Source organism: Amyelois transitella, chromosome 16, assembly GCF_032362555.1.
Source record: "Amyelois transitella isolate CPQ chromosome 16, ilAmyTran1.1, whole genome shotgun sequence".
Lineage (NCBI taxonomy): Eukaryota > Metazoa > Arthropoda > Insecta > Lepidoptera > Pyralidae > Amyelois > Amyelois transitella.
Genome location: NC_083519.1, coordinates 6,092,880 through 6,117,230, shown reverse-complemented (window position 1 = coordinate 6,117,230; position 24,351 = coordinate 6,092,880). Strand labels below are relative to the sequence as shown.

At 37.3% G+C, this 24,351-nt stretch overlaps 2 protein-coding genes across 3 annotated transcripts in view; both read right to left on the bottom strand.

Moving 5' to 3' along the window:
• LOC106129709 (unconventional myosin-IXa) overlaps positions 1-16,424 on the bottom strand; it is a 30,207-nt gene extending 13,783 nt beyond the window's left edge. Inside the window, exons 1-20 of one of the 2 annotated variants that reach the window (XM_013328361.2) lie at positions 16,032-16,424; positions 15,553-15,719; positions 14,499-14,642; positions 13,266-13,378; positions 9,507-10,420; positions 9,070-9,247; positions 8,632-8,771; positions 8,127-8,373; positions 7,644-7,779; positions 7,080-7,228; positions 6,680-6,790; positions 5,196-5,378; positions 3,949-4,143; positions 3,415-3,662; positions 2,877-3,048; positions 2,394-2,583; positions 1,451-1,536; positions 640-711; positions 399-503; positions 20-191 (exon numbers count right to left, since the gene is read on the bottom strand). In XM_013328361.2, the coding sequence (XP_013183815.1) occupies positions 20-191; positions 399-503; positions 640-711; positions 1,451-1,536; positions 2,394-2,583; positions 2,877-3,048; positions 3,415-3,662; positions 3,949-4,143; positions 5,196-5,378; positions 6,680-6,790; positions 7,080-7,228; positions 7,644-7,779; positions 8,127-8,373; positions 8,632-8,771; positions 9,070-9,247; positions 9,507-10,420; positions 13,266-13,378; positions 14,499-14,642; positions 15,553-15,582 (3,585 nt within the window). In that variant the 5' untranslated portion in view covers positions 15,583-15,719; positions 16,032-16,424. The remainder of the gene's footprint in view (positions 1-19; positions 192-398; positions 504-639; positions 712-1,450; positions 1,537-2,393; positions 2,584-2,876; positions 3,049-3,414; positions 3,663-3,948; positions 4,144-5,195; positions 5,379-6,679; positions 6,791-7,079; positions 7,229-7,643; positions 7,780-8,126; positions 8,374-8,631; positions 8,772-9,069; positions 9,248-9,506; positions 10,421-13,265; positions 13,379-14,498; positions 14,643-15,552; positions 15,720-16,031) is intronic. The other variant, XM_013328362.2, reaches the window with a different exon arrangement.
• A 2,424-nt stretch (positions 16,425-18,848) lies between these two features.
• On the bottom strand, positions 18,849-20,276 carry LOC106129644 (Krueppel-like factor 9). Its single transcript, XM_013328247.2, has 2 exons — positions 20,020-20,276; positions 18,849-19,814 (listed from the first exon to the last, which is right to left on the bottom strand). Exon 2 carries the CDS (start codon positions 19,807-19,809, stop codon positions 18,967-18,969), a length of 843 nt encoding a protein of 280 aa, XP_013183701.1. The 5' UTR covers positions 19,810-19,814; positions 20,020-20,276; the 3' UTR covers positions 18,849-18,966.
• Positions 20,277-24,351: the final 4,075 nt, after the last annotated feature.

Sequence of the window (24,351 nt, the reverse complement as noted above, 5' to 3'; positions counted from 1 at the left end):
AAATAAAAAAAAGGCTCACCTTGGTCTTACTGGCCAGTATGTTCTGATCTAGCCGAAGCCAAAGTAATTCGTCAGCGAGGTCCGCTGGAGTGATCTTGTTGGGAACAGCAACGCCTTCCGCGTTCCATCGCCCGATGTCCAAAAAAGATTTCGCCTCCTTTTTCTTCTTTCTTTCCTCCTTTTGAATTTTACTGCGAAAATACGAGAGAAATAGTTGAATTATATTTTCTATCTGAAAAAGAGTGCGTGTAGCAGTTTGAATTAAACAATAACGTGATAGAATTGATTTCAGGACCATGTCATTGCGTCAATACTTAATGCAGATATGTAAATGCTCTATATGTGAAAGCATTATTTAAAAAACGTGACGTAGTCGTAGGAGAATTCCGAAACCTTACCTTTTGTTAATCGCCGCGATATCTGCTGTAACCTGAGCATTGGTGACATTTTTGTTGTCGTATGTCGCTGTCGTGGGAATGAACGCGTCCCGTTTCTTTTCCAAACTGCAAACCAATATTTGTTGTATATTAAAGTTCTTAATGAATGAAAACCTAACAATACTTGTCATTAAAGAGATATTGGTAAAAGCCATACCAACGTAAAATGTTTGAAAATATATTATTTAAATAAAATTTTTACCTTGCAATAGGTAGAGACTGTGTAGCTCTCAATTGCCTCATGTTCTCGACTCCCCGGTTGATGAGCATGTCCCTAAAATAAATTCCGCATGAGTGAATTTCATTGCAAACATCGTTAACTGACGCGAACATATTCATAGAAACGCACAGGGTATACAAGCAACAATCAATAACTCTCCGTTTATTATTGCGAGTAAAGCCGTTAAAATGCGGCAAAATAGACTTTTAACTACGGTACAACACTGGATTGAGATCGCCTCCAGTACTCAGTAACAGAATAGAACTTCTTTTTGACTACACTCCTTGAATCTCGTCAACCATTACGCCAAACAGCTGAACGTGGCCTATCAGTCTTAAGACTGTTGGCTTTATTTACCCAGCAAGAGATAAAGACGAGATTATATGTATGTATGAATGTAAACATTCATACATACATCCTACTACTATTATAAAGGCGAAAGTTTGTATGGATGTTTGTTACTCTTTCACGCAAAAACTACTGAACCGATTACCATGAAATTTGGTATGTAGGTAGCTGAAGACCCAGAATAACACATAGGCTACTTTTTATCCCAGAGTTCCCGCGGGATTGATAGGGTTTCCATGCGGACGAAGTCGCGGGCGGCCTCTAGTATAATATATTTCAGGCTCGATAGCCTCGGAGTTTACTACCTACAGTTAGGTTTACGTTTTGAAAAATAGTGTTGTTACTTTAGTATCGCAACTAAAGACTGGAACTTACTAGTACTATCTATATGATTTGTCCCTATACATGCCCCAAAATGGTCTTTCTAAATCCTCAGTATACTTACAATTGCGTATCTATAATGTTCTTCAACTCCTCGAGACTAGGCGCGCGGTCGGCGTCGTCCCTCGCGTCGGCCGCCTTATGGTCACGCTGCCAACACAACACGCAACACGGCCATGTATATATGTACATTGTGTGTTCTGTCACACGTTCACAGCTCGGGCATAATGAGGGACGCGGTCTCAACAATGGGGATATGAAATGTACGTGGATATGTGTGTAACATTGTGTCCATGATTGGGAAGTAATAGCTGGTAATTGATAAGTATACGAAATTCAAGCTTTACTTGAATTTCGGATTTGGCCCTCTCCTTCTAGTATTGTTTTGTTCATTTGACATGAATTTTTTTTTGTCTATTGCAATAAATTCTACCTTTAGGAAACAAATCCAACATTTATTTAGTAATTCAGTAATATCATATCCACGTTATTTATTTATTGTGACTCCTAATTCTCTAATGAATTTTCATAAAATGATCTGTCATTCTGTCGTACGGCACAGGGCTGACAAACAATATCATTATGTAACAACTCATTGAGAGAGCGTCCCCTAAAGCAATTAGTGACAATGAATTTTCTAGTTAATTTATGGGAAATTTATTACACATAATCATTCTCATTAGCATTCTGTGAAACAAAATGCAAGATTTTTACGCCTACTAAGCACCTAATTTGCCATTATTAAGAAAATCGTTTGCTTTAGCCCTATAGAAGTAGGTAAAGAGTATTTACTTTAGTTACATAAGGCGCAACACAAACCAGACAACTACGTTTAAGGTACTCTATATCTAAAGGGTGAAAATCCACAAAATTTGTAAGTAGTTATTTCTCAGACATGGGTCATGCGTGCAGTGTAACGTGGTTTGTGACGCACCTCGCATACCAAATGCATTTTGTACATCAAAATTATTTACACAATCATAAAATGTTAGCACACAATTACTTACGTCATTCTTGTCTAATATTCTAGAGGGGCGTCGTAAAGCTAGCAAAGACTTTCTGAGTAGGTAGCCCTTAGCCGCCGCCTGGAAACCGACGATGCCTTTCCGCAGCTTCAGGTACCAGCGCCGCACGCGGCACCCGCGGAACCACGCCTGCAGCTTCGTGGCGGCTTCCACGCGGGCCACGAGCCATTGTCTACAAATTATTGAAAAATAAAACTGCAATGTTTGTACAGTTCTCTTTTTTATTAAACCTTCCATATATGGAGTCATGAATAAGGGGAATAAACGCTTTAACTTAGTCCAATAATCATGACCAAAGCTGTATGAGTATATTCGGTAATGAGTGCAGTTACCTGAGTAATTCCGAGATTGTGGTCAAATGTTGACCACTGGCTGTTTTCTAGTAATGACTGGCCATCCTGGCCAAACACCAGGAAGAAGATATATGAATCTAAAAATGTCTCAATCCATGTGACAGCGTGGTACCTGCAATAGCCCTGCAGCACCCTGGAGGCGCGGCGCAGCGCCAGGAAGCGGCGCCGCTCGAGCACGGCGCGGAACCAGCGCTGGATGGCGATGATGGACGCCATGATCTGCTGGTGCAGCCGGTACTCCAGCTTCGTCTGCTCGCTTTCGCGCATGAAGATCTTGGTCGCGCCTGAATATAGGGACACATGTTCTCTGTTAAAACTTGAATGTAAGGAAGAATAGTGGTCAGTATCCTGCGGTTTTTTTTATTATTATTATTTACAACAAATTGAATTTAGGTAATTTTAAAGTCAAGAAATAGGTGGACTCTTTATTGCACCATAAGAACAAGAAAAACAGAAAAAAAAACAGGTAATGAGGTACAAAAGCGGACTTATCGCTAAAGCAATCTCTTCCAGTGAACCTTAGGGTGGGAGGAAATTAAAATAGATTTGGTTCTATAATTTAAAATGACGTAGATATTTTATATCATGAAATCTGGGTATTCTCAGGTAAGTTAATAATAAAATAGAATATGTAATGAAAATTTACTTACCCAATTGATAATTATCCCTGTCCAAGTTAAGAGTTGCGAGGAAATGCCTGACATCGGACTGCGAGCTAAGCAATCCTTTCGGCAACAGTATCCTGTACAGCTGGATGAACTCCTCGTACGTGAGACGCACGTTATAGCCGGCTTGTCGTATGCGCACTGTCTCCAGCATGCCGGTGTACCGCAGTTGTCGTTGGACGGTCTCTTCGTCAAACACGTTCGGTATTTTATCGCTGTTTGACTTTATACATCTAATGGGAATGAAATTACTAATCAGTTTAATTTCAAATTTGATTGGATTCTTACAATTTCCCAAAAAGACAAAAGGCTAATGGTTACATATTGTGACGAAAATATGAAGTGAAATAGTCAGTTATCAAGATCCTTACAGCTACAAATACATTAAATCGAAAAAAACGGTTTGAATATCCAGTATATTTCTGTATATTTGAGCCTATTTAAAAAAATTCGAATACTATGAAATTTACTCAATGAAATAAATTCCGTATATGATTTTATATATGTATATCAAATCACCTTATAAAAAACGGGTTAGCCTGATTGAGCGTTTCCATAAGCGCCGCGAGCGAGTGCTGGAACTGCGCGGCCACAGTGAGCGGCTGTTTCCGCTTGCCCGTGGGCGCGGCCGTCCGGCCCGCTAACGTCTTCACGCTCTGCAAGTTCTTCAACCCCTTCTTGGCCCGCTCCCGCGGTCTGAACGACTTGTTTTTCCTGTAAACATCAGTCGAGTGTGCTAGACGCGTTTCGTAAGAGAGAAGATTAGTTCGAGATTGTATTTCGTAATGTTTACAATATGGTCAAATTGAGAAACCTCTTCCCTTTTCTGAAGTCGATTAATAAGAGAATGTGGACAATTGAGCAAGATCCAAACCGTATTTATCAACGGATGCAAAATTACAAATGTTCAAAATTCGAGCCAAATAATTAAATATTATTTAACAGCTCTTTAATTTTACGAAATACCGGCTCGAACTAGAAATACCGTCCACCGAAATAACTACGTGATTGAGAGGCTTTAATATTTACAGCATGCGATTGCGCTGGGAATGATAATATGTTTACAAATATATACCAATGACAGCAGTTCGCTTAAAAAATGATAATCGTGATAAAGCTGGCATAGTGAATTTTGTTTAAAAAAAAACACATCGAATAAAAAACAATCTCAAAAATAACAAAATAAAATCAAAACTAAAATAAAACACAAATAAATAAATTTTATATTTTCCGCAATATCCCGTTCGTTGTTAAGCACACAGCCGTTTATTACCCACAGCGACATGTAGCAACCGATATTATCACACAGAACATTCATTGTGAAAAACGCTCGGAAAATTAGAACCCAACGAAAGAGAGCCATCACCGAAAGAGAGCGAAGAATCCCCACCGAAAGTCGCAATCTCATCAAACAAAAATCTTTGGTCTGCTTTTAGTAAACTCAGTCAAATTTTAGAAGTGTACCTATTAATTTTTTTATTATTCTGATACCATCAATATTTTTATCAATTTATCAATTACTATATCAACAGCTAAACAAATGGATGGATTATGGAAACATCTTTTTTGAGTTGTTCCCGAATTAATATTTTTTTGGTGTTAGTATTAATCCAAGTAAAATACCAGTGAAAAACTTTTCAACTCTATCGACACACAATAAATTCATTTGTTTCAACACCGACCCCATTATTTCAACTAAAATTAGTTAAAACGAGAAGTTTGTTTGACGAGCGCGCCCCAGCATAGTTCCAGCCGTTCCGACGTACATGACGATCTGACTGGCGCGCTGCATGACGTCCGCGTCGTCGAGGTCTCTCTCCACTCGGCGCGTGCGCGTCTCCGCTATTCTGTAACTCTTTGCCGGCCGCCCATCCCGCACCGGAACCTCCGCGCGGTGCTTAACCTCGCCGCGACTCATGCCCGCCTTAGCCGCTGTTCTATGCGGCGTTCTAGCGATATCGGACGTTAAAAATATAAATCATATGTGTGCATGCTTGATTTGAGGTGCTTGAAATGATCTATTAGGACTATCAGGTAAAAATTGTAAATCAAACGAAGTAAACTGACCCATCTGAATGACGAATGGTCTTTCTACAGAACGAAGCGACGGCGTTAAAAGTTTATAGAAACATGGCTAGATATGTAAAGAAAAGCAAGTAGCGCCAAAAACTAAATACTACTAGTTTTTTTTATATATTAAAGGCAATTGAGGCAAAACTATATATACTTGGCACTAAAAAGTAGTTTGATAAATTCAGAAAAAAAAAATCAACTAACAAAAAAGGCAACGTACATTAGAAAAAGTAAAAAATAAATTATGTAAGAAAAATTGTATGCAGTATTCAGTACAGCACATAAACTTAGATATAAGTTTGAAACAAAATAAAGTAGCTTGAAGTATACTTCTCTAATTATCGTCAATGTCAATTTACTTTGTTTAAAAATATTCAGTAGCGAGATGTGTATAAATAAGTTAGGCTGTGTTCAGACAGACTCCGAAATGGATTTATTACTGAGTGATATATTTTTGTGCGGTGGTCTAATCACAGCCCTTGAATGCCGAGTTTGACGAAAGTAAAAAATGTCCATGCGTTAGGTGCACATAGTAATAATATAATAATAAAAAGCATGCCGTACAGTGACTTACGCAATGCGGTTGATTGCGAGATTGATTGACGATACTGTCACCAGTTGGCTGAGCAACAAGACACAAATCATTACGTCACATAACTATAGTCGCAAAGCAATTCAGAATTTTGGAAAATAGCCGCCGGGAAGTCTAGTCTTTAAGCTTTGTAGTGCTAGGTACAATAGCGCCACTTGGATTAATTCCATATTAGGTATATGGAAAAAACTGTATATATAACAAGATACTACACAAAAACGATGCCGTTGGCTTGCATACAAATTGTATTTACTCTAATAAAATAACCTTTCAAAGTGGCACCAGTGTGGGCCTTGTACAGGACAACTTTCTTATTAAAATGCACGCTCGACGGTATGCTAAGAACTTTTAGAGTTAGTTCCAGGTATTATATATGCATTCTTACATTCAGGACTGTCACTTTCTGATCCAAATGCTTTTATATTAATGAGAATACAGGATATTTCTTCAGATTCAAATATGACATGCCATTTACAATAACAGAGACTTGCAGTTAGTCGGATCGGTCGTCAAGCAATTTATGTATTTGCGTATTGGACACAAGGACGTAGCATAGAGTTTTGAAGAGAACAGAATTGAACTGACCTGATAATACTGTCGTTAGGCGCGTGTATGGAGGCGCGGGGAACTCTGAGAGCCCCGTCTGTTCTGTGGACCCTGTGCTTCCTGCCCGCTTCTAGGAATGCGAAGTACCCTCTGGAATATTAAAGAGCCTAAATGTAACTACACTAAAAAATAAAAAATTAAATTCGATTAGTGACGTGTCGTCCGTATCGCTTTTGCTGTGACAGTAAAATATAGAAATGACCTTGAATTTTCCACAATCTACTGACTGTTTGTGATTGGTGTGATTTTATTTCAGACAGAGGAAAGGAAACAGAGGAATCAAAAACAAGGCATTCAAAGATATTTGCATTCTTGTCATTTTAATGTTAAATTATTTCTCCAAGTAGTGACAAAAACTGTATATAAATTGATAGTCTACCTGAAGAATGCTCTGACGATGGCCCAGCGAAACACGGCCACGGGGTCGACGCCCACTAACTCCCTCACAAACGCCAAGGACGAATTCTTCAGCACGCTAACTATGTCCTGCCGCATCAGATCTAAGTTCTTCTCTCTCATTGCCGTAACCTTAAAACAAAATAGGACTGTTAAAACTAATTAAACCAAATTAATCTAATGAGATTGGCACCATAAAGAAGATAGATTATTCTTCGTGTCAATTTACTGGCACAGTGCATTGTCATTCATATATGTGTTAGGTTGCCGACGTCACACTGAGTTGCTTGTTGAAAACCCAAAGAGGGATCATGATTTAAGAATCATCTTCAATCATCATCACTCTAGTGGTCCTAACACCTGACTAACACCTGGAGCACTTATGGTAAGCAAATAAAAATATGTCGTCATTTGTACTTATTACCTCTTATTAGTAGGCATGCACCACACCAGGCCAAGATGGATTACTCTAAAGGATCACCAGATTGACCATAGCAGTTTATTTTTCAATAGCAGATGTTGCAATGGCAACAAAGAAGACACTTACCTGGTATTTTACCCTGCCAGCATAATGCTTGACCACAAATGCAGGCTCCCTCCGCTGAGGTTTTTCATAGAATTGGTTATCTTCGTGTACAGAGTTAAATTTCTGCAATAGGGTTTCATTTGTTGCCCAAGGGAAACTGAAAGATAAATTTTTAATTTTTAAATACATAATACCTATGACGCCGAATAAAATTATTCCTTAGCAAGGACATACGAGTAATTTCGGCCGACTGCTTAACCAAATTTTCTTTTCAAAAATGGCCGTAATAGGAAATGGACTTTTAAGTCTTTTTCTTAAATTTAAGAGCCTACTCTTGTCGGTGGAGTTAAGTGGAGCTTAAATCCTTAATCGCCTTTTACGACATCCATGAGAAAGAGATAGAGTGGTAGTAATTTATTTTTTTGGATTGATGACGGGAACCACATGGCACTCATCTTTATCTTTATACATTCGATTGCAGAAACTTGACACTAGAATACTTACTTGCATTGATCATCGAGTAAACACAACAGCCCACTCGGCTTTCCCTCAATCAACTGTAAACACTGAGTATTATCGGAGAATCCTATATCAGTCCATCGGATGCCTTCCCGGCGGTACTCTTCTTGTTCGTACTTGAACACGTGCTGGTTGAAGTAGTACTGCAGGTGCTCATTCGCGTAGTTGATGCACAGCTGCTCGAAGCTGTTCGAAGGACCGAAGTCTTCGAAGCCAAAGATGTCAAGGACGCCTGAAAATTTGAATTATCATACACGATTTATAATATATTTATACTCATTTACACTTTATGTATGGTGTTATTTTATAATGCCAAAAGTGGCGTTCATATGGGGCTTCTTTCCAATAATTGCTAGATTTATAAAAATGAAAGAGAAGTGAGAGCATACATAACCTACATGTATGTACCTTCTCACTGAATCGGAAGAAATAGGATCTACCATTCTTCACGAGTGGTAAAAATTAAAAAAATACTTAAAATTTTACTTACCAATGCTGTGTCCCTGGTGCTCTCTTAGCGTGTCCTTCTTAGACAACAGCGCGTGGTTGACTTGCATCACAATCCAGTCGAACAGCGCGCCGTACAGGCACTTGGCCATTGCGTCTCGGGTCGCTATTGCTTCTGGTAATCTGTCAAAAACAATAAGTAAATATCCTTTAAAGTTCAAAAAGCAGCGTAAATATATAAAACAAAGGCGGTCTAAAGTCACGCGTATCCACCCTGTAGTGGGAAGAAGTGCTTCAGTCTCAATGTATGTGACCCATCACTACCTAATCCACCTTGAATGATGGTGCTGTTGATAAATGTGTTTTTTTTTCCATAGTCATCCTCATTTTATTAATTTATTATATAAAATATTTGTCCATTTCAAAACACCAGGTGTAATAACACAAATCCTAGCCTTCATATAAACAAACACTGGATTACCTGTAATTGATGACAAGGGTCTCCCCTGAAGCCCTGGCTCGTTTGGACGTGAGGGCCGCCAGAAGAGTCTCTTGTTTGACATGAAGCAGCGAGGATATCAGCGACACCACCTCGGGGTTCCGAACGCCCACTGCCTCATCGTGGTGGTATGACTTTCGTGGTTGGAATTCGACGTTACCTGTTAGAAAGAGATATAAATAAAACGAAAGTGTAGGGTAAACAACAATTACATAGTGGGTAACAAATGTGAATAAAAAATATCTTTGAGAATGCAAATGAGCGAACATGTATATTTGGAATGTGACATACAGGTCCGATGGCAGTTCCAGTTCCAACAGTACTGTATAGGTATACGGCTTTTATGATGTAGTGTAAAATTTCACTAGCATAATGTTTTTAATTTGTGGTCGTGAAATGAAATTGAAAACATAACTCACCCAACAGTAGTACAGCTGACAGCACCGCAAAAAGTCTCCGCCGCTTGTCCATAGTGAAGCCCACCATGTCCATAGACTGCTTCAACCGCGAGAACTCATACTGTTCGTCCACGCCCGGCACCACACTGCAACCAGTCCGCGACAAGTAGTTATACTTGTCCACACTCAGCAAATGCAATTGCTCCTTCTCCTGCTCCGACGCACCCGCCAACAAATAGTAAAACACGTGATAGTTCCTCTCGTTTCGACCCTGGCTGCATATTCTAGACTTCTCCAAAAGATACTTCTGTACAACGGCACCGTGAACCATTCCATTCTCCTTATAGTTAACTTGTATGAATTTTCCGAACCTACTGGAATTATTATTGTGGGCAGTCTTCGCATTACCGAATGCTTCTAGGACGGGACCGGCACTCAATATCGTCTGTTCCACACCACTTCCGTGTGATCCCTTCTGACTGAGCGCAGTTAAGTGATGCAAAAGAAAATTGGTGCTCTCCGTTTTTCCTGAGCCACTTTCACCACTGATCACTATGCATTGATTTGTTCGCTCGCGCAGCATAGAATGGTACGCCGCATCGGCTACTGCGAATATGTGAGGAGGGAGGGTCGACCCGATGCGCTTATTCTGGTACAGCTTCACATATTTCGGGTTGTATATGGGGTAGAACTTGAATGGGTTGAGGGCGATGAGGATAGAGCCGACGTATGTGTAGATATAGCCGGCCGCGAACCTCGCCCTCAAGTTATTCAGCAGGGTCTGCTCATTGAGCTCCGGCAGCTGACACAAGTCAGGATACTCGCGGTCCTTCGGCTGGTAAAGGAATCTCTGGAAGTAGTCCTTTATCAGCTGGGGATCCACTGAGAAATTTTCCATCCATGGCTCGTCCGGTATTTTTTCGCGTAAATAAAACCTGTCGACAAAGTAATCACATCATTACACGCGATCGTTCGCAACACACCTTAACAACTAAACACTAAAAATAAAATTACTTTTGAGTCATATTCGGATGAGTAAATCTAAATATTAGCGTGTCGTACAATTTTCGAGATCATGTCGAACGCGAACGGCAATGTTTTAGTTTAATTGGCAGGATGGAGACTGCGTTATCAGGCGGTGGCCGCAGGAAGAGTGATTCACGCGCACCATTCGAACATTATCCCCAATCACTATTATCCTTCATTAAACAACTTGTAGCGCGTTGTGATGTAAACACAAATCTGGAAAATATTTATGTTGCGTTGCGAATAACAGGATACGAATTTTTAGTCCACGATCAAAACGGCCGCATAAAAATTATGAATATGAATAATCTAGATTAAAATATAATCGCTCTTGATTTCGTTGAAGTTTTAAGAAACTGATGTTTCATGACGGGGGAGGTAAACATTGATGAAGACATCGGTAAACAAACAACTTGTTCTAGATTTATGATGCTAAGATAATAAAGTAATAATAATTCAGATACGATTCAATCAATTTTCACTTTTAAATAAAATCTAACGAATCCTTCTTCACTTTATACAAATGTTAAATCTAGTGAGGTTAAATTAATGAATGCTTAACTTACGAGACTAAAGAGAGTAATGCAATATTGCACTTATCAATTGCAAGAAAAACATTTATATCTTGGATTCCCATCATATCGGACTCATAGCAATCAAGTCCGACCTTGCTCTGTTTGTAATTTAGTCGCCAAGACGAATTGTCAAACTTATTACTTTTTTTTCCCATATATTATAACATTATAGTTAGCGTGGTGCTTAACATTACGTTGTAATTCTATGATTGTATGGTCGTTTCTTTAATTGAGACAAATTACATAGCAGTTGTTTTCATTGTGGGAAATCCTTGAGATTTGTTAAATTTGATGTGATAAAAATATGAAGCCAAAACTTAAACTACATATTATAAAGTCTCCTATTTCTCTCCCTGTACGTATGCGCTAATCTCGGAATCTGATTTGTAATGTCCGGTTTCTAATACGTTAAATATTTATACAAATTGAGTGAAAAATTAAGAAATAGAAAAGTTTTTATAAAAATTATGTTTGTTTGTAGATCCTGAGGAAAGTGAAGTAACGCGGTTAAAGACTCCAGCAAGACATATGTGATGACGTCTTTACGAGACCCCGGACTAAAATAAATAACCTAACATTACGACAATAACAAAAGCCAATAAGTTGTTTAGAATGAATATTGCAAACGGATTACAGCCGGGTCCAGTTAGAGAAGGGAATTTGAGTCATTTGTGGACTACTATATGACTCATCTCGCGTACAAGTGTGAATAGACAAACGGTTATCAGATTAAGACTTCCAACAAGGTGAGAAACAAACACTAACAAAGAATAATTACTACTGTATAATGTACAGCTTCATCAATGGCTTACTATTACTACGATAGACAAACGTAAGGTAGGTATTAATTTATATTATTGGGATTGATTTCTTAGGTAATCAACATTAGAGACTCCTCAAATGTTTGTATATCTGTTGTTATTCTGTCTCTAATGTTAACGTTTTTAATGTTATATGTGAAAGTATTTTTAAGAATATATATTTTTCGTTAAATAAGTAATAATTATCATCATTAGTCATTGATCTTTGTCAAAATCTTATCAAAGCTAATAAAATATGATATTTTATCGAGTCAGTTTAGTTCATTGTAAGTAAATATGTTTACAAATTATATTGAGTTGGAATGAGGATTTACATATTAAGGGGTTAGCAAGATTGCACACTATAGGGTGAAGTAGGATAAATTAGAAGTAAGATAATCCAAAGAGGTAAATAGTGATATTTTATATCCATAACATAACATATAATCACGTCTATATTCCTTGCGGGGTAGACAGAGCCAACAGTAACTAAAAGACTGAAAGGCCATGTTCAGCTGTTTGGCTTAATGATAGAATTAGTCGCCTTTTACGACATCCATGGGAAAGAAATAAAGTGGACCTTTTATCTCCATGGGGAGGGCATCCACACGGCACAAAGCTTGCACTTTCAAGGCTAAGAGTGAATGGATGAAATCTACATACAAAATATACAAAAAAATTAAAGTACCAAATGCAATCAAGGACGTAACAAAATTATTCACAAAATATAAGAATTAATAAAACGTTTGTCAATATTTTTTATTAGCATAATAAAGACCGCGTGTTTAATTATTTCAACTAACCAGCAAGACAATGGTATCAAAGTGACAGGACTAGGCAATTAGTAAACAGGTGTATACACAAGGTTAGATGTATTGGAGCTGAATATAATTGGCGAGATAATTGCGGATACGTAGTACTATAGAATGTTGTGGTAACAGATATAAAGAGAACGATACGGCCGCCTATCGCCAAACATGCTAAAATAGCAATGTTCGTTATAACTACAACTGGAAATAGTGACGAACTTTGTACAACTAGCTATTGATAGTGAAAGTGATTAGATACTTCTTTTATTTTTATTCTTTACAAATTTATTATACCGTGAGTACGATATTTAATTTAACATGACTAATAGCTTCACAGGTTAGAAGCCGAGGTCGCCAAGCAAAAAGATGACATTAAAATTACCTTGGGACCTCTTTGTATAAGATTAGCGGCAGATAGAAAACCATAGAAAGTGTTGGAGAGGTCTTTGCCAAGCAATGTTTTCACACATATGTAATGTGCTCTTGAATTGTAACTTTTTTGGAAAACAAAGGCGTATATTATTTATAAGCTTCCATAGTTAAAGAGCAAATTAATTGTATAAAGTTTACCTATAGTACTGCTCAGAATTATTGTTAGGCCACAGTAGCATGACACCAACGGGAGATTCATCGGGTGCAAGCCGCCTCTCCTTGCACTCTCCACTGACGACGTCGCCGACAACCTGTTTGGATAAATCAATAAATTAAAAAAAATTACATCACTTTTCCAAAAATTTGTCCCTTTCTATGACTCACTCTGACCCAATTAACTAAATGATGTTGTAAAGCGGGCTTAACTACGTGATTTAATAGTAAAATTAGACTTTGTATAAAAGGAAAGATATTTTTATGAAAATATTCTGTTGTGTATTTACTGTGACACTCTTGGAGTGATTTACGGAATTTTGTTATTGCAACATGCATAAATAAAGGAAGTCGCAAAGGCATTTATCTGACTCATTCAAGTACATTCCACAAAAAATAGATGACAAACACCAAGCATGTCAATTAAACATGACTAATATGTCATTGAGACCTTGACCACCATCTGATAGTAATGTTCTAGTTGAAGCAGTCTATCTTAAATATCAAAGACCCCAGGATGCGCACAATCAAAAGACCTAGCAATCCCTTTAAAAAAAAACTAAGGATTGTTTGATTGGGACCTGTTGATGAAAAAATGCTGTCATTCTTAATCATTTTCTGAAGAAAATCAAATATTCTGTAAACACATTACTTGTTCTCACCAATACTATTGTAAAATATTATTCTGTAAAGCCCTGCAGCTGATTAACTGTTACAACAAATTCTTTCCTAATAAATATATTTTTATACACAACTAACAACACTGTAAGAGTATATTCAGCCAAATAAACATTTGAATAAAAATGGACTTGATGATTGAATGCAATTAACAAATTTTTACCTAATTTGATCATAAAGCTTAATGTGCTGTTAATTGTTAATAAGAAACATTATGTACGAGCTTTCGCCGGCAGCTCTGCCTGCGTTTTAAATCCCCTTTGCCCCTATCCATACTCCACTATCTATCCAATCTAAAATTTCGTAAAGATCAGTTGAGTGTTTTAACTAAAAACATGGACAAACATACTTTCACATTTGTAATATTAGTATGAACCTATCATGTCTTTATATCCTTCAGAAGGGGAAAAGGCAAATTCAGCTGCACATATTAGTGCAAGGTTGTTAGCCCATGGCATAAAAAAATAATTTTAAGTATATTAACCTTTCTCTTAATTGACTTTCACAATGTACATGCTGCCTTATTGAAATAGAACATACCTCGGCCAACTCATATGGCCCTCCGGAACCATTGTTGAGGTTAAGTTTGTCTGCTATACAGCACACTATCTCTTCAGAGCTGGTCTGCTTAGAGGCTTCCACAGATAAAGCCTCGTATTGTGCAGAGAGTGCACCGACAAACACCTGCCATTAAATATGAGTAATTACTACCACATAACACCTGCTACTGTATTGTAAGTACGAGATATAGTACTAATAGTATAAGATAGGTTTAGTCCAATACTTTTCTACTGATATAAACGTAAACAATCTTGATAGTACTTTTATTAAAACATATTGAATTGAATAATTATATATCAGCAAAATATCATGTAATAATGATTTACCTTTGCAATTAACCATACTTTATTTTACATACTAGTATGTTGGTGAATTTATTGACATATATTCCTAAGAAAACCCTCATTCCAACATTTCAAACAGGAACAAAATCTTCCCAACTTTTTGAGATTATTTTATACATACAGACAAAGAAATTAGGGGTCTTTGTAATATCTATGTAGTGATGGTTTTTTTTTCATGAAAAGACATATCAAGATTGTTTACCCTTAGTATTGTTTCAATCATTTCCTTTTCAAAACTGACATCTGCCATACAATATTCTAGTAAACAAGATTAGGGAGGTCAGTGATTTGCCTCTCTGCATCTACTCCTACGATGTGGTTGTAGACACCTCAGGTTCAGGAACACAGCACCAACACCATTTGGTTGGATGTTGATTTGCTTTATATTATGATGTGAAACAAGACAGCAATAAGCTTTTTGCAATAAAAATCCCATTGCACGAGCTACGCTACAGGGACAGGAAGATACATACAAACATGCCTTTTTCCAGAAGGGGTTGGCAGAGACTACATCTATCGACTTGCCAAAATCTCTGCATACTTCTTAACTTTCATTCAAATTCATAACTCTTTTCATGCAAGTAGTAGGATCACAACATACTACATCAAGAGTTTGAGTGATCCTACTTTATCTTGTTCACTTAAACTTAGTTTCTTACTTTCTTAAACTTAGTTGACAGTTAACTAACCTGCACTATGTATCTATAATTCTCAGCCATCCTGTGTCATTGTTCTCTTTGTTTTTTACAAATCAATCTCCTGAAACCTTCTCTGCTTGATCTCCACTGATCAGACATCTTACATATTTACGAGCACTTCTAGGCATACTGAATCATTCAGTTGGTGTCTTCATTTGCTAAAACATTTTATAGAAAATTAAGTACCTATTAAAAATCAATTAAATGTTTAATTTTCCACAAAGATTATAATAATATGCAAGTATTCAGAGTTATGCACCTGATCCCCAGTGAGCAGGTTCAATCCAACCGTGACAAGTACGATAAATATACTGTAAATATGCAGTAACTCGAAACCACATCCCCATGCAGATTTCGGATTATGAGGAATAATAATGATAAAGAGATGAAATATATGTTAAAAGCAAAACACAAAGAAGAGAAATCACCGATTTGGGTCACATGCTGATTGAATAAAATCACATACTTACTCGAAAAGTTTTCATGGGCTTCTTTGTTTATTGTAATAATAAAACCACGTCAAGATGTTCACTTTGTTAAAAATAAGTTAATTGCCTCTCGAAACCCACTTACAAAAGTAAAAAAAGAACACATAACGCATTTAACTAAAGCGAAATCGGTGTCTGGTCTGTCTCCAACAACCTGTTATTTGTCAAACACTACTTTCGCTGTCGCACTGTGTATATGCACCAATTACTTATTCATTGAATTGAAGATAAAATAAACCTCGTATGGTGCTCCAAAATCCTTTAAATTGTTCCTTGGTAATTTACATCAAGTAACAAATAGATCCAGAGAAATCTAATCTAGTGAACCACCATTTTTATTTGTGTCGAGTTGAATCGTGTATCAAAACCTAATTTAAAAATACACCTGATTTGTATGGAATTACACTTGAAGTGTCGACTTTGTAATTTTTTAGGATAATACCATAGACAATTAACTCTATAGTGCATAGTCTATGAGTTTACGTTCGGATTTTTGTATCAAACAAAAACTCAGCCCTTGTCAAAAAAGGTACGTATGAAAATCATTTCTGTTGTATTTTCAGACGGCACCATTTTTTATTTTCTCCCGTTAAAAGACGGCACTGAGCACCAGAGAGACGCTACCTATCGATTATAGCTACAGATTACACGTAACTTTAAAAGTGTTGTTTGCCACCTAAATATGTATATTTGTTATATATATAGTACTTATTAAGGCTTTTGTACAAGTCAATAAGTTTTCTAGTAAGATAAGTGTTTATTTGCTCCAGTTCTGCAATGAAAGTAATTTAATTAAAATAGTATTTAAAAATAAATCTTCTTGACAATTTTTACATCTTTCCTTTACTTGTATTTAATTCTTGAATTTCGATTACTTACCGCCAAAGGCGTCAAACGACAAATATTGGCCTATTTGCTTTTGTACCTACCACCTACCTGCAATGGAATAGAAAGGCTTTATCGAACGTGAAAATAGCAACCAAGCTTAGACGGGAAAATGTACTGAGTTTCATTATTGAATTAAATACGAAATATTTCTAGGTTTGTATTTTAGTTTTTATAAAAGTTTGGTATTAAGATCACATGAGATAGACTAGTTTATCTTAGGAGTAACATCCACTTCTTTTACCACGAGAAATTACAACGAGAGCGAAGTCCCCGACAAAAATGCAATTTCAGTAGGTAAGGTATCTGAGAGTATTAAGGCCTCGCTAAGAGAAATTTATGATAAATGAAAAATATTCAACATATTCAACAAATTTTATTATCAACCCGTCATATACTTGTTCCAAACTATTCTAAATGTGATAAACAACTCATAATATGAACCTTTTGAAAACTCAGTCTGGCGGCCTTAATATAATAGGGTAAGGTAAAAAGGCCAACAGTTTAAACTGTCAAAAAAGCAAGTAATTTAAACATAAATAAGTATTTTTATGATTAGTATTCATTATATATTGCCGTGTGGTTCCCGGCACCAATACAAAAAAATAATAGGACCACTCCATCTCTTTCCCATGGATGCCGTAAAAGGCGACTAAGGGATAGGCTTACAAACTTAGGATTCTTTTTTAGGCGATGGGCTAGCAACCTGTCACTATTTGAATCTCAATTCTATCATTATAAAATATTTTAATAAAATATTTTTTTTTTCAATGAGTGGTAAATCATACTTTTTTTCTGAACTGGAACCATAAGCTGTCTTGATATTTATACTTGTGTCGATGCTATAGCAGAAGATTTGGTCTTAAGTTGTTATGGGGTAGCTGGTCAAAAATAATCAACAGATGTGAAATTTTCTAGCAAGCCATCGAAATCCATGTCACAATTGATGTAAATAAATGACTAGATTATAAAGGATGCACCGTTTATAAACTCCGCCTGTCCTTTAAAAAAAATGTTAAAAATAAATAAATAAAAAGACAGGAGTGTAAGTAGATAGAGTGTAAGGCCTGTAGCCTTAATAACGGATTTCCTCAAACGTATAGAAATAAGTTAAAATAAAATTTTGATAACGAAACATTGTTAAATACGTTAGGTAGGGAAAAGCATACATCAATTAATAAATTGACAAACTATTCCGGACAGTTAGTGAGATATTTCAAAAATAATTCGTGCCGCGTGACCGCTCCTCATAATGTTTACGACGACACCGCAAGGGGAAGGTGCTTGGAATTATTTTAGGCGATGGCCATTATTAACCCATACAGCTGAATAATATAGCCTTTCAGTCTTTTAAGACTGCTGGCTCTATCTACACCGTTAGGGGTATAAAGACGTGATTGTATGTATAATATGTGTGTATGTCAAATACCTAGTCTTTAATAATAAACCGGAAGAACCATAATGCACATAAGTACTACCTTATTGTGTTAACTGGTGTTAACTATGGAGTGATACGATATCATGACACTGTTCCCGCCTTGAGGTGCAATCCTTTCAATTGAGTTCGTAGATGTCACTGATTTCCGGTGCAAGTGCTGGCCACTGGCCCAAAATTGAACATTATTATATTTTACTTGAGTACCTACTTACTATATGAAGACTACGCAATGAACGAACAATGTTCACAAATTGATTTGATGCTCGTGAGAAGAGATCTAAGCATTTGACGTCTTATGTAGTGTAGGTAAAAAATGCTTTTTGATATTTTTAAGCATTGAAAAGGCTGAGAAGATTATACTTAATGATATGAAAGTAGTTAAAGAATTCATTTAGGTATTGTGAATAAAGGTCTTAACACAAAATAAAGTCCATTTATAATATTAATTTATTTAAGTCACAAGATGCATGCACTTATACATAAGTAAATGTTGTATCCAATTATCGGTCACGCATCTTTTTCACAAACACACCGTAAATCTTAGCAGTCTTTATGTATGTCCTTAAGTAATGCAAGCACAAGCGTGGCTTTTAATCACGATATTTTCCTTGTTCTGGTCATTCGCATTGTGGTCTGCCTGGAGAGTGCGGCGGATGTGGCGGCAGCGGCTGAAGCTTCAGCAGCGCGGCGCCGGCGTTCGTGGACTCGTCCGTGCTTCGAAAGATGGTCGGACCGCGCGAATCGCTTGCCACATTCAGTACACCCGTAGGGTTTATCTCCGGAGTGGCTTCTACGGTGTCGCGCGAGCTCATCCGATCTCGCAAACCTCCACATGCACCCCTCCCACGTACACCTGTATGGCTTCTCACCGCTGTGTCGCCGCAAATGCGCCCGCACGTGCGACGCCTTCGCGTATAGCTTCCCGCAGTCCTCCACCGGGCAACGAAAGGCACCTAGTTCAGCACAAAACTTCGGCTCTCCCCAAGATCGTACTTTTGCATGTACTCTTTCAATATCTCCTTCTGTACTCTCTTTACTGTTCCACCCTGGTCCGTATGTTGCAACGTAGTCATGCGTGTCTATCACATATAAAGACTCATTACTGCCAGCAGAATGTATCACTGATGGTGGAGAGTCGTTAGATAAATCACTGTTTAATGCTTCTAATAAGTACACGTCAATTATACTTTCGTCCAAATCTTCAAAATCAAATACTGGAGAGTTTTCTGCTAGATTGAAGTCTTCTTTGGAGATATCTGCAGCATTACCAACAAAAGCATCACACTGTATGTCCAAGTCTCTTAGTTGCCAGTCGTCATCTGAATCAAAGCTCGGGATCTCGAAGTTAGCGAGATTCTCTGGAGATGAGTGCTCGTTAAAGGTGGGGTCACTCAAGAAAATGTCTTGGAGTAACGGGCCACTTGTGTCGAAGAACATTTTGTCTGGAAAAATAAAAAAAAATACTTAGTAATATTCTTTTCAATTTAACTTTCAATAATGCAATGAAAAACTAGAATATGAAGTACCATACAAAATTTTGTAGTTTGAGTTTATTATAAATAGACAATTAACACCCACGAACAAATTTATCCTAATATACTAGTAATTGTAATATTTAAAACAAATAAATATAATAGCAACAGTTACCTTATTAACTTATATCACCACTAGAGACACGACGCGATTGTTCTACGGTTGCTAGTAAAGCCGGGTCATTGTTTGTATAATGCAGTACTGAAGACTTCGTAATTTCGGGATGATGAGATGGATGCAGCCGATTGCGACGCGTCCCGGGATTGGACTGGACTTAGCGGGCCTGCTGCGCCCGCGCCGCGCTCCGGACATGCGGACTGATAACACGATCACCGATTATCGGGATCCGCGCACGCACATGTCCGAGTCGACAGCCATCGATCGCTGTTATGTAGTCAAAAGGCGAAATTAAGTGCCACCACTATGAATGAACGCTTTAAGAGCAAACTGTAAGCAATCGCGCACTGCGAGCTTAGGTATAATTAATATTACTTTGTTTTCGACGACATTTTAACAGCGTAGTTAAAATGATAAAAAATGGTAATATCAATTAACAAAGCTGTTTATTAAACATAATGCGAGAAAAAGATCATTCACTTTCTTTTCTCTTATCGGTTGTTTGCACGACTTATCCGTCGGTTATTTTATTTTGCCCTATTGATTAATAATAGGTAGGTATTTATTAGGTTGAAAGGTAGAGAATCTATATAATGAGTAAACGTTGTTAATACCTATAGTAATTTACTTAGTAAAAAATTATGCAGAGGCATGAATAAATAACATTACCAAAATACAACATCTGAAGACATATGGGCATATATTTTATCTTCCTTTCCTCTTCTTCTATCTTCCCTTGAGTCCCAATAATTGACTTGATTGTCAATCAGTGAGGATAACTATTCCCAAGGGACTCCTTCACACCCGCAACGCAAACGATACCATATCCCATTCGAAAAGTTGTTTGTAGTGATGAGTATTCATTACACGTAGTTGCCTACCTTCCCTTATATTTTTTTTACACCCTGTATATAAATTCATGTAGCCAGAAAAAAGAAAGACTTTCTTCAGACAGACAGAGGAAGACGGTCAGCTGTTGTTGATTTCCAAAACTTGGTCATTGCGTTTTATTCTATAGTAACTACTTAATAGGGTTTTATACCAATAGATAGATGGATTTTTAGCTCAAAAGTTCGCATAGAAAATAATCTTCACCCTCGGTATTATAAAATGTCTTTTTGATAATTTTTAAGACGTCTCTTCATATAATTCTACTCGAGTAAAACCGTTAATTTCCATTGCTGCGGGAATTTCGGCAAACTTGGTACACTCCCAGAACACATGATATGGAATCTACATGCCAAATTTTAAATCTCTAGAACCAGCGGTTTGGGCTGTGTGTTAATTTGATAATCAGTCAGTCAATGAATGGTCACCAACTACGTCATCCTCATGCTCATGAGCTCACATCGCGCGTGTCGCAGCCGTCACATCGGCGCCGGCGACGACGCGACGGCACCGGTGGCTGGCACTGCCGGCATCTGGCCCAGGGATAATACCACGTATCTCTGTCTTCTCATGTTACGGTGGCCTCCGTGTTTACTAGGCAAAATGGGTATTTTGCATTAGGTAAGACTTGTACGAAGAACATGCTATAATGGTGTGCAGCATTGGGATTTTCCTAAACAAGATAACTTTCTGACGCTTAATTGTATTGAAGTCAAAACAGATTAAAAAGGTGTAGGTACTCGTCGTACAAACCGGCGATAACAAATTGAGTAAAGTTTACTCAGTTAGACTGTTGAGGGGTTTGATCTTGCATCTGGGAGACAATTCTTTCGTCATATACTTACCTACTTACATGATAAATCCGTAATGATGAAAGTGTGTAAATGATGATAATAAGATTTGGTCAAATCTTCTACTCGTATCGTCCACCACACTTTCAATTACTTTCAATTTCAGTTTCATCTTGCTTGCTTACTGAAAACGTAGTTTGTACAATTTGTTTAGCACAATAACACGTAACAATTTTGTTGAAGTAACAGTACAATAAGCGCGATAACAGCCGGTGGCTGGCAGTGCCAGGTCTGTCCGGGCCACCACGATCTGATTACGTGGTGGTGTGCAATACACAGTACAAACAACAACACTTAGAGTAACATTTACGGTCAATAGCCCAACAGGCCTAGGTTAAGGTAACACAAAACTTTGACCGAGTTTTACTAATAGAGTTATTTTGCCATAGACATAGCAAAAGATAGTGGCTTCTAGTTACCACACGCTCTATAAACAATGGAAATATCAAGTGATGTTCCTTGCGCCACAAACTTTGAAATAATTACCTGTTAAGCTCCAAAACAAGTTGAGAAAAATAATTGTGAGTATTAACAAACAAAAGCTAGTTACTATAAATAAATTACTGAAACTATACAAAGATTCTATCGAAAAGCATGCGCATGTCGTTTTTTGAAGCATTAGAGATAAAAATTGTAATATGGTGTCCACGTGTCAAAATAAATAGCAATCCCATTGATAAAGTGGCTCGAATAACATCCATTAGGCATCGATTTAGCAGTGCCCAGTGCCTATTGCTGACTGACACGGAAATGAATTATTGTCATGATAAAAATGGAAGCGATTGTGGTCTGGCTCTTTAAATTTAATCCGTCTTTGCGTATGGTCACGATACGACATATTATTTAAACTGTATTTTTATAGTAAGTACTTACTTACTTCGTTTTCATATCCATACTAATATTATAAATATGAAACTGTGTTTATTTGTCCGTCTTTCATGTCAAATCCACTAGACCAGACTCCATTCAATTTTATTGCATTCATATAGATAGTGTGGAGTACGGAAAAGGAAATCGCTAATTTTTTTGGTAACTTAGTTATATTTTAACTGCCAAATTATCGATATTTGTAGTAAAACAGCTAACCCGCAGTTCCGCTAAAGCACACTGTCGTTTATCGCATATTCCGTGGGAACAGTACTTTTTTGGGGACAAAATTTACGAAGTTTTCGCGTGATGCAAACCAAGAAAAAAAATCGGCCAAGTGTTAGCAGGACTCGCGCACGAAGGGTTCCGTACTAATATGTTTGTTAAATTGCGTTTGTTGTATCAGATAAGGTTAATATTAATAACTAGCTGTGCCCGCGTTATTTTGGGCATCATTGAAGCCCTCAAGGATGAATAATTTTCCGTGTTTTTTTTTCACATTTTACTTTATTTCTTCACTCCTAATAGTTGCAGCGTGATGAAAGCCTTCCTCGATAAATGGTCTATTCAACACAAAAAGAATTTTAAATTAAAACCAGTAGTTCCTGAGATTAGCGCGTTCAAACAAACAAACAAACTCTTCAGCTTTATTAATTAGTATAGATAACGTTATTTTAATTTCATAATTTATTTTTAAACGTACTACTAAATATTCTATGAAAGTGTTACCTAAGCGTCTAACTGTAACCGTTATTAATATTGAGCAAAAAAAGAATAACACGTTTATAAGTAGTATAGAGACCCTTAATTTTTCATATTTTTATTTTTAGTGTTTGTTGTTATAGCGGCAACGGAAATGAATAATTTGTGAAAATTTCAGCTTTCTAGCCATCACGGTTTATAAGATACAGTCTGGTCAGACGGACTGACAGACAGACAGCGGAGGCTTAGTAATAGGGCTCTGTTTATGAACCCTACATTTTAAAATTTAGGTGTAACATCCCCGAGACACTCCGCAATTTTTATTATATTAGAATTTTCAATGTACTTACAAAATACCCCAAGATTTATAAGCTCGCTCTGTAAGAGGCGACCTGCATCACATGTGTCCCTCGCGGGGGGATCCTACGCTGCGCTTCCCGGTACTGCTGTGGTCTCAACTCGAGCCACTCGATAATTTTTTCGCCCCATGGGCTATCTGCCTTTCGAGAAATGTGGCCTGCTCATTAACAACATCATTTTGCTGACCCGATGTGCTATGTCGGTTACTTTCGTTTGTCTAGAGATCTCCTCATTCCTGATTCGATCTCGCAGGGAAACACCGATATATCATACATAGCTCTCTCCATAGCTCGCTGAGTGACCCCAAGTCTTTTCTGTAGTCTATATAATGTAATAACCCCAAGTTATGGTCTCTTACTAAAAGTTGTGTATAGGTATACAATTTTAACTAAGCACTCTTATTTTAGTCTGTATGATTAAACCTCAAAGTTACCGCTCTTTGTTGCTCCGTCTGCCCCGCAATAGATTGAGACATGATTATATGCATGTAGCTCTACCTACTCGTAAATTACTCGTTGCTTAAAGAGACTTTACGGAATGATAAAAGAAGTAATTTTACAAAAATATCCTATTTCATATATTCAATTTAGGGTAAGGAGCCCAAAAGTCCTATTCTTTCAATTCTAATAACTTTTGAACGACTAAATAACGATTTTCCACA

What these genes read in the sequence shown, in the direction of transcription:
- LOC106129644 (XM_013328247.2), bottom strand. Translation starts at nt 19,809, where the DNA reads ATGTTCTTCGACACAAGTGGCCCGTTACTCCAAGACATTTTCTTGAGT.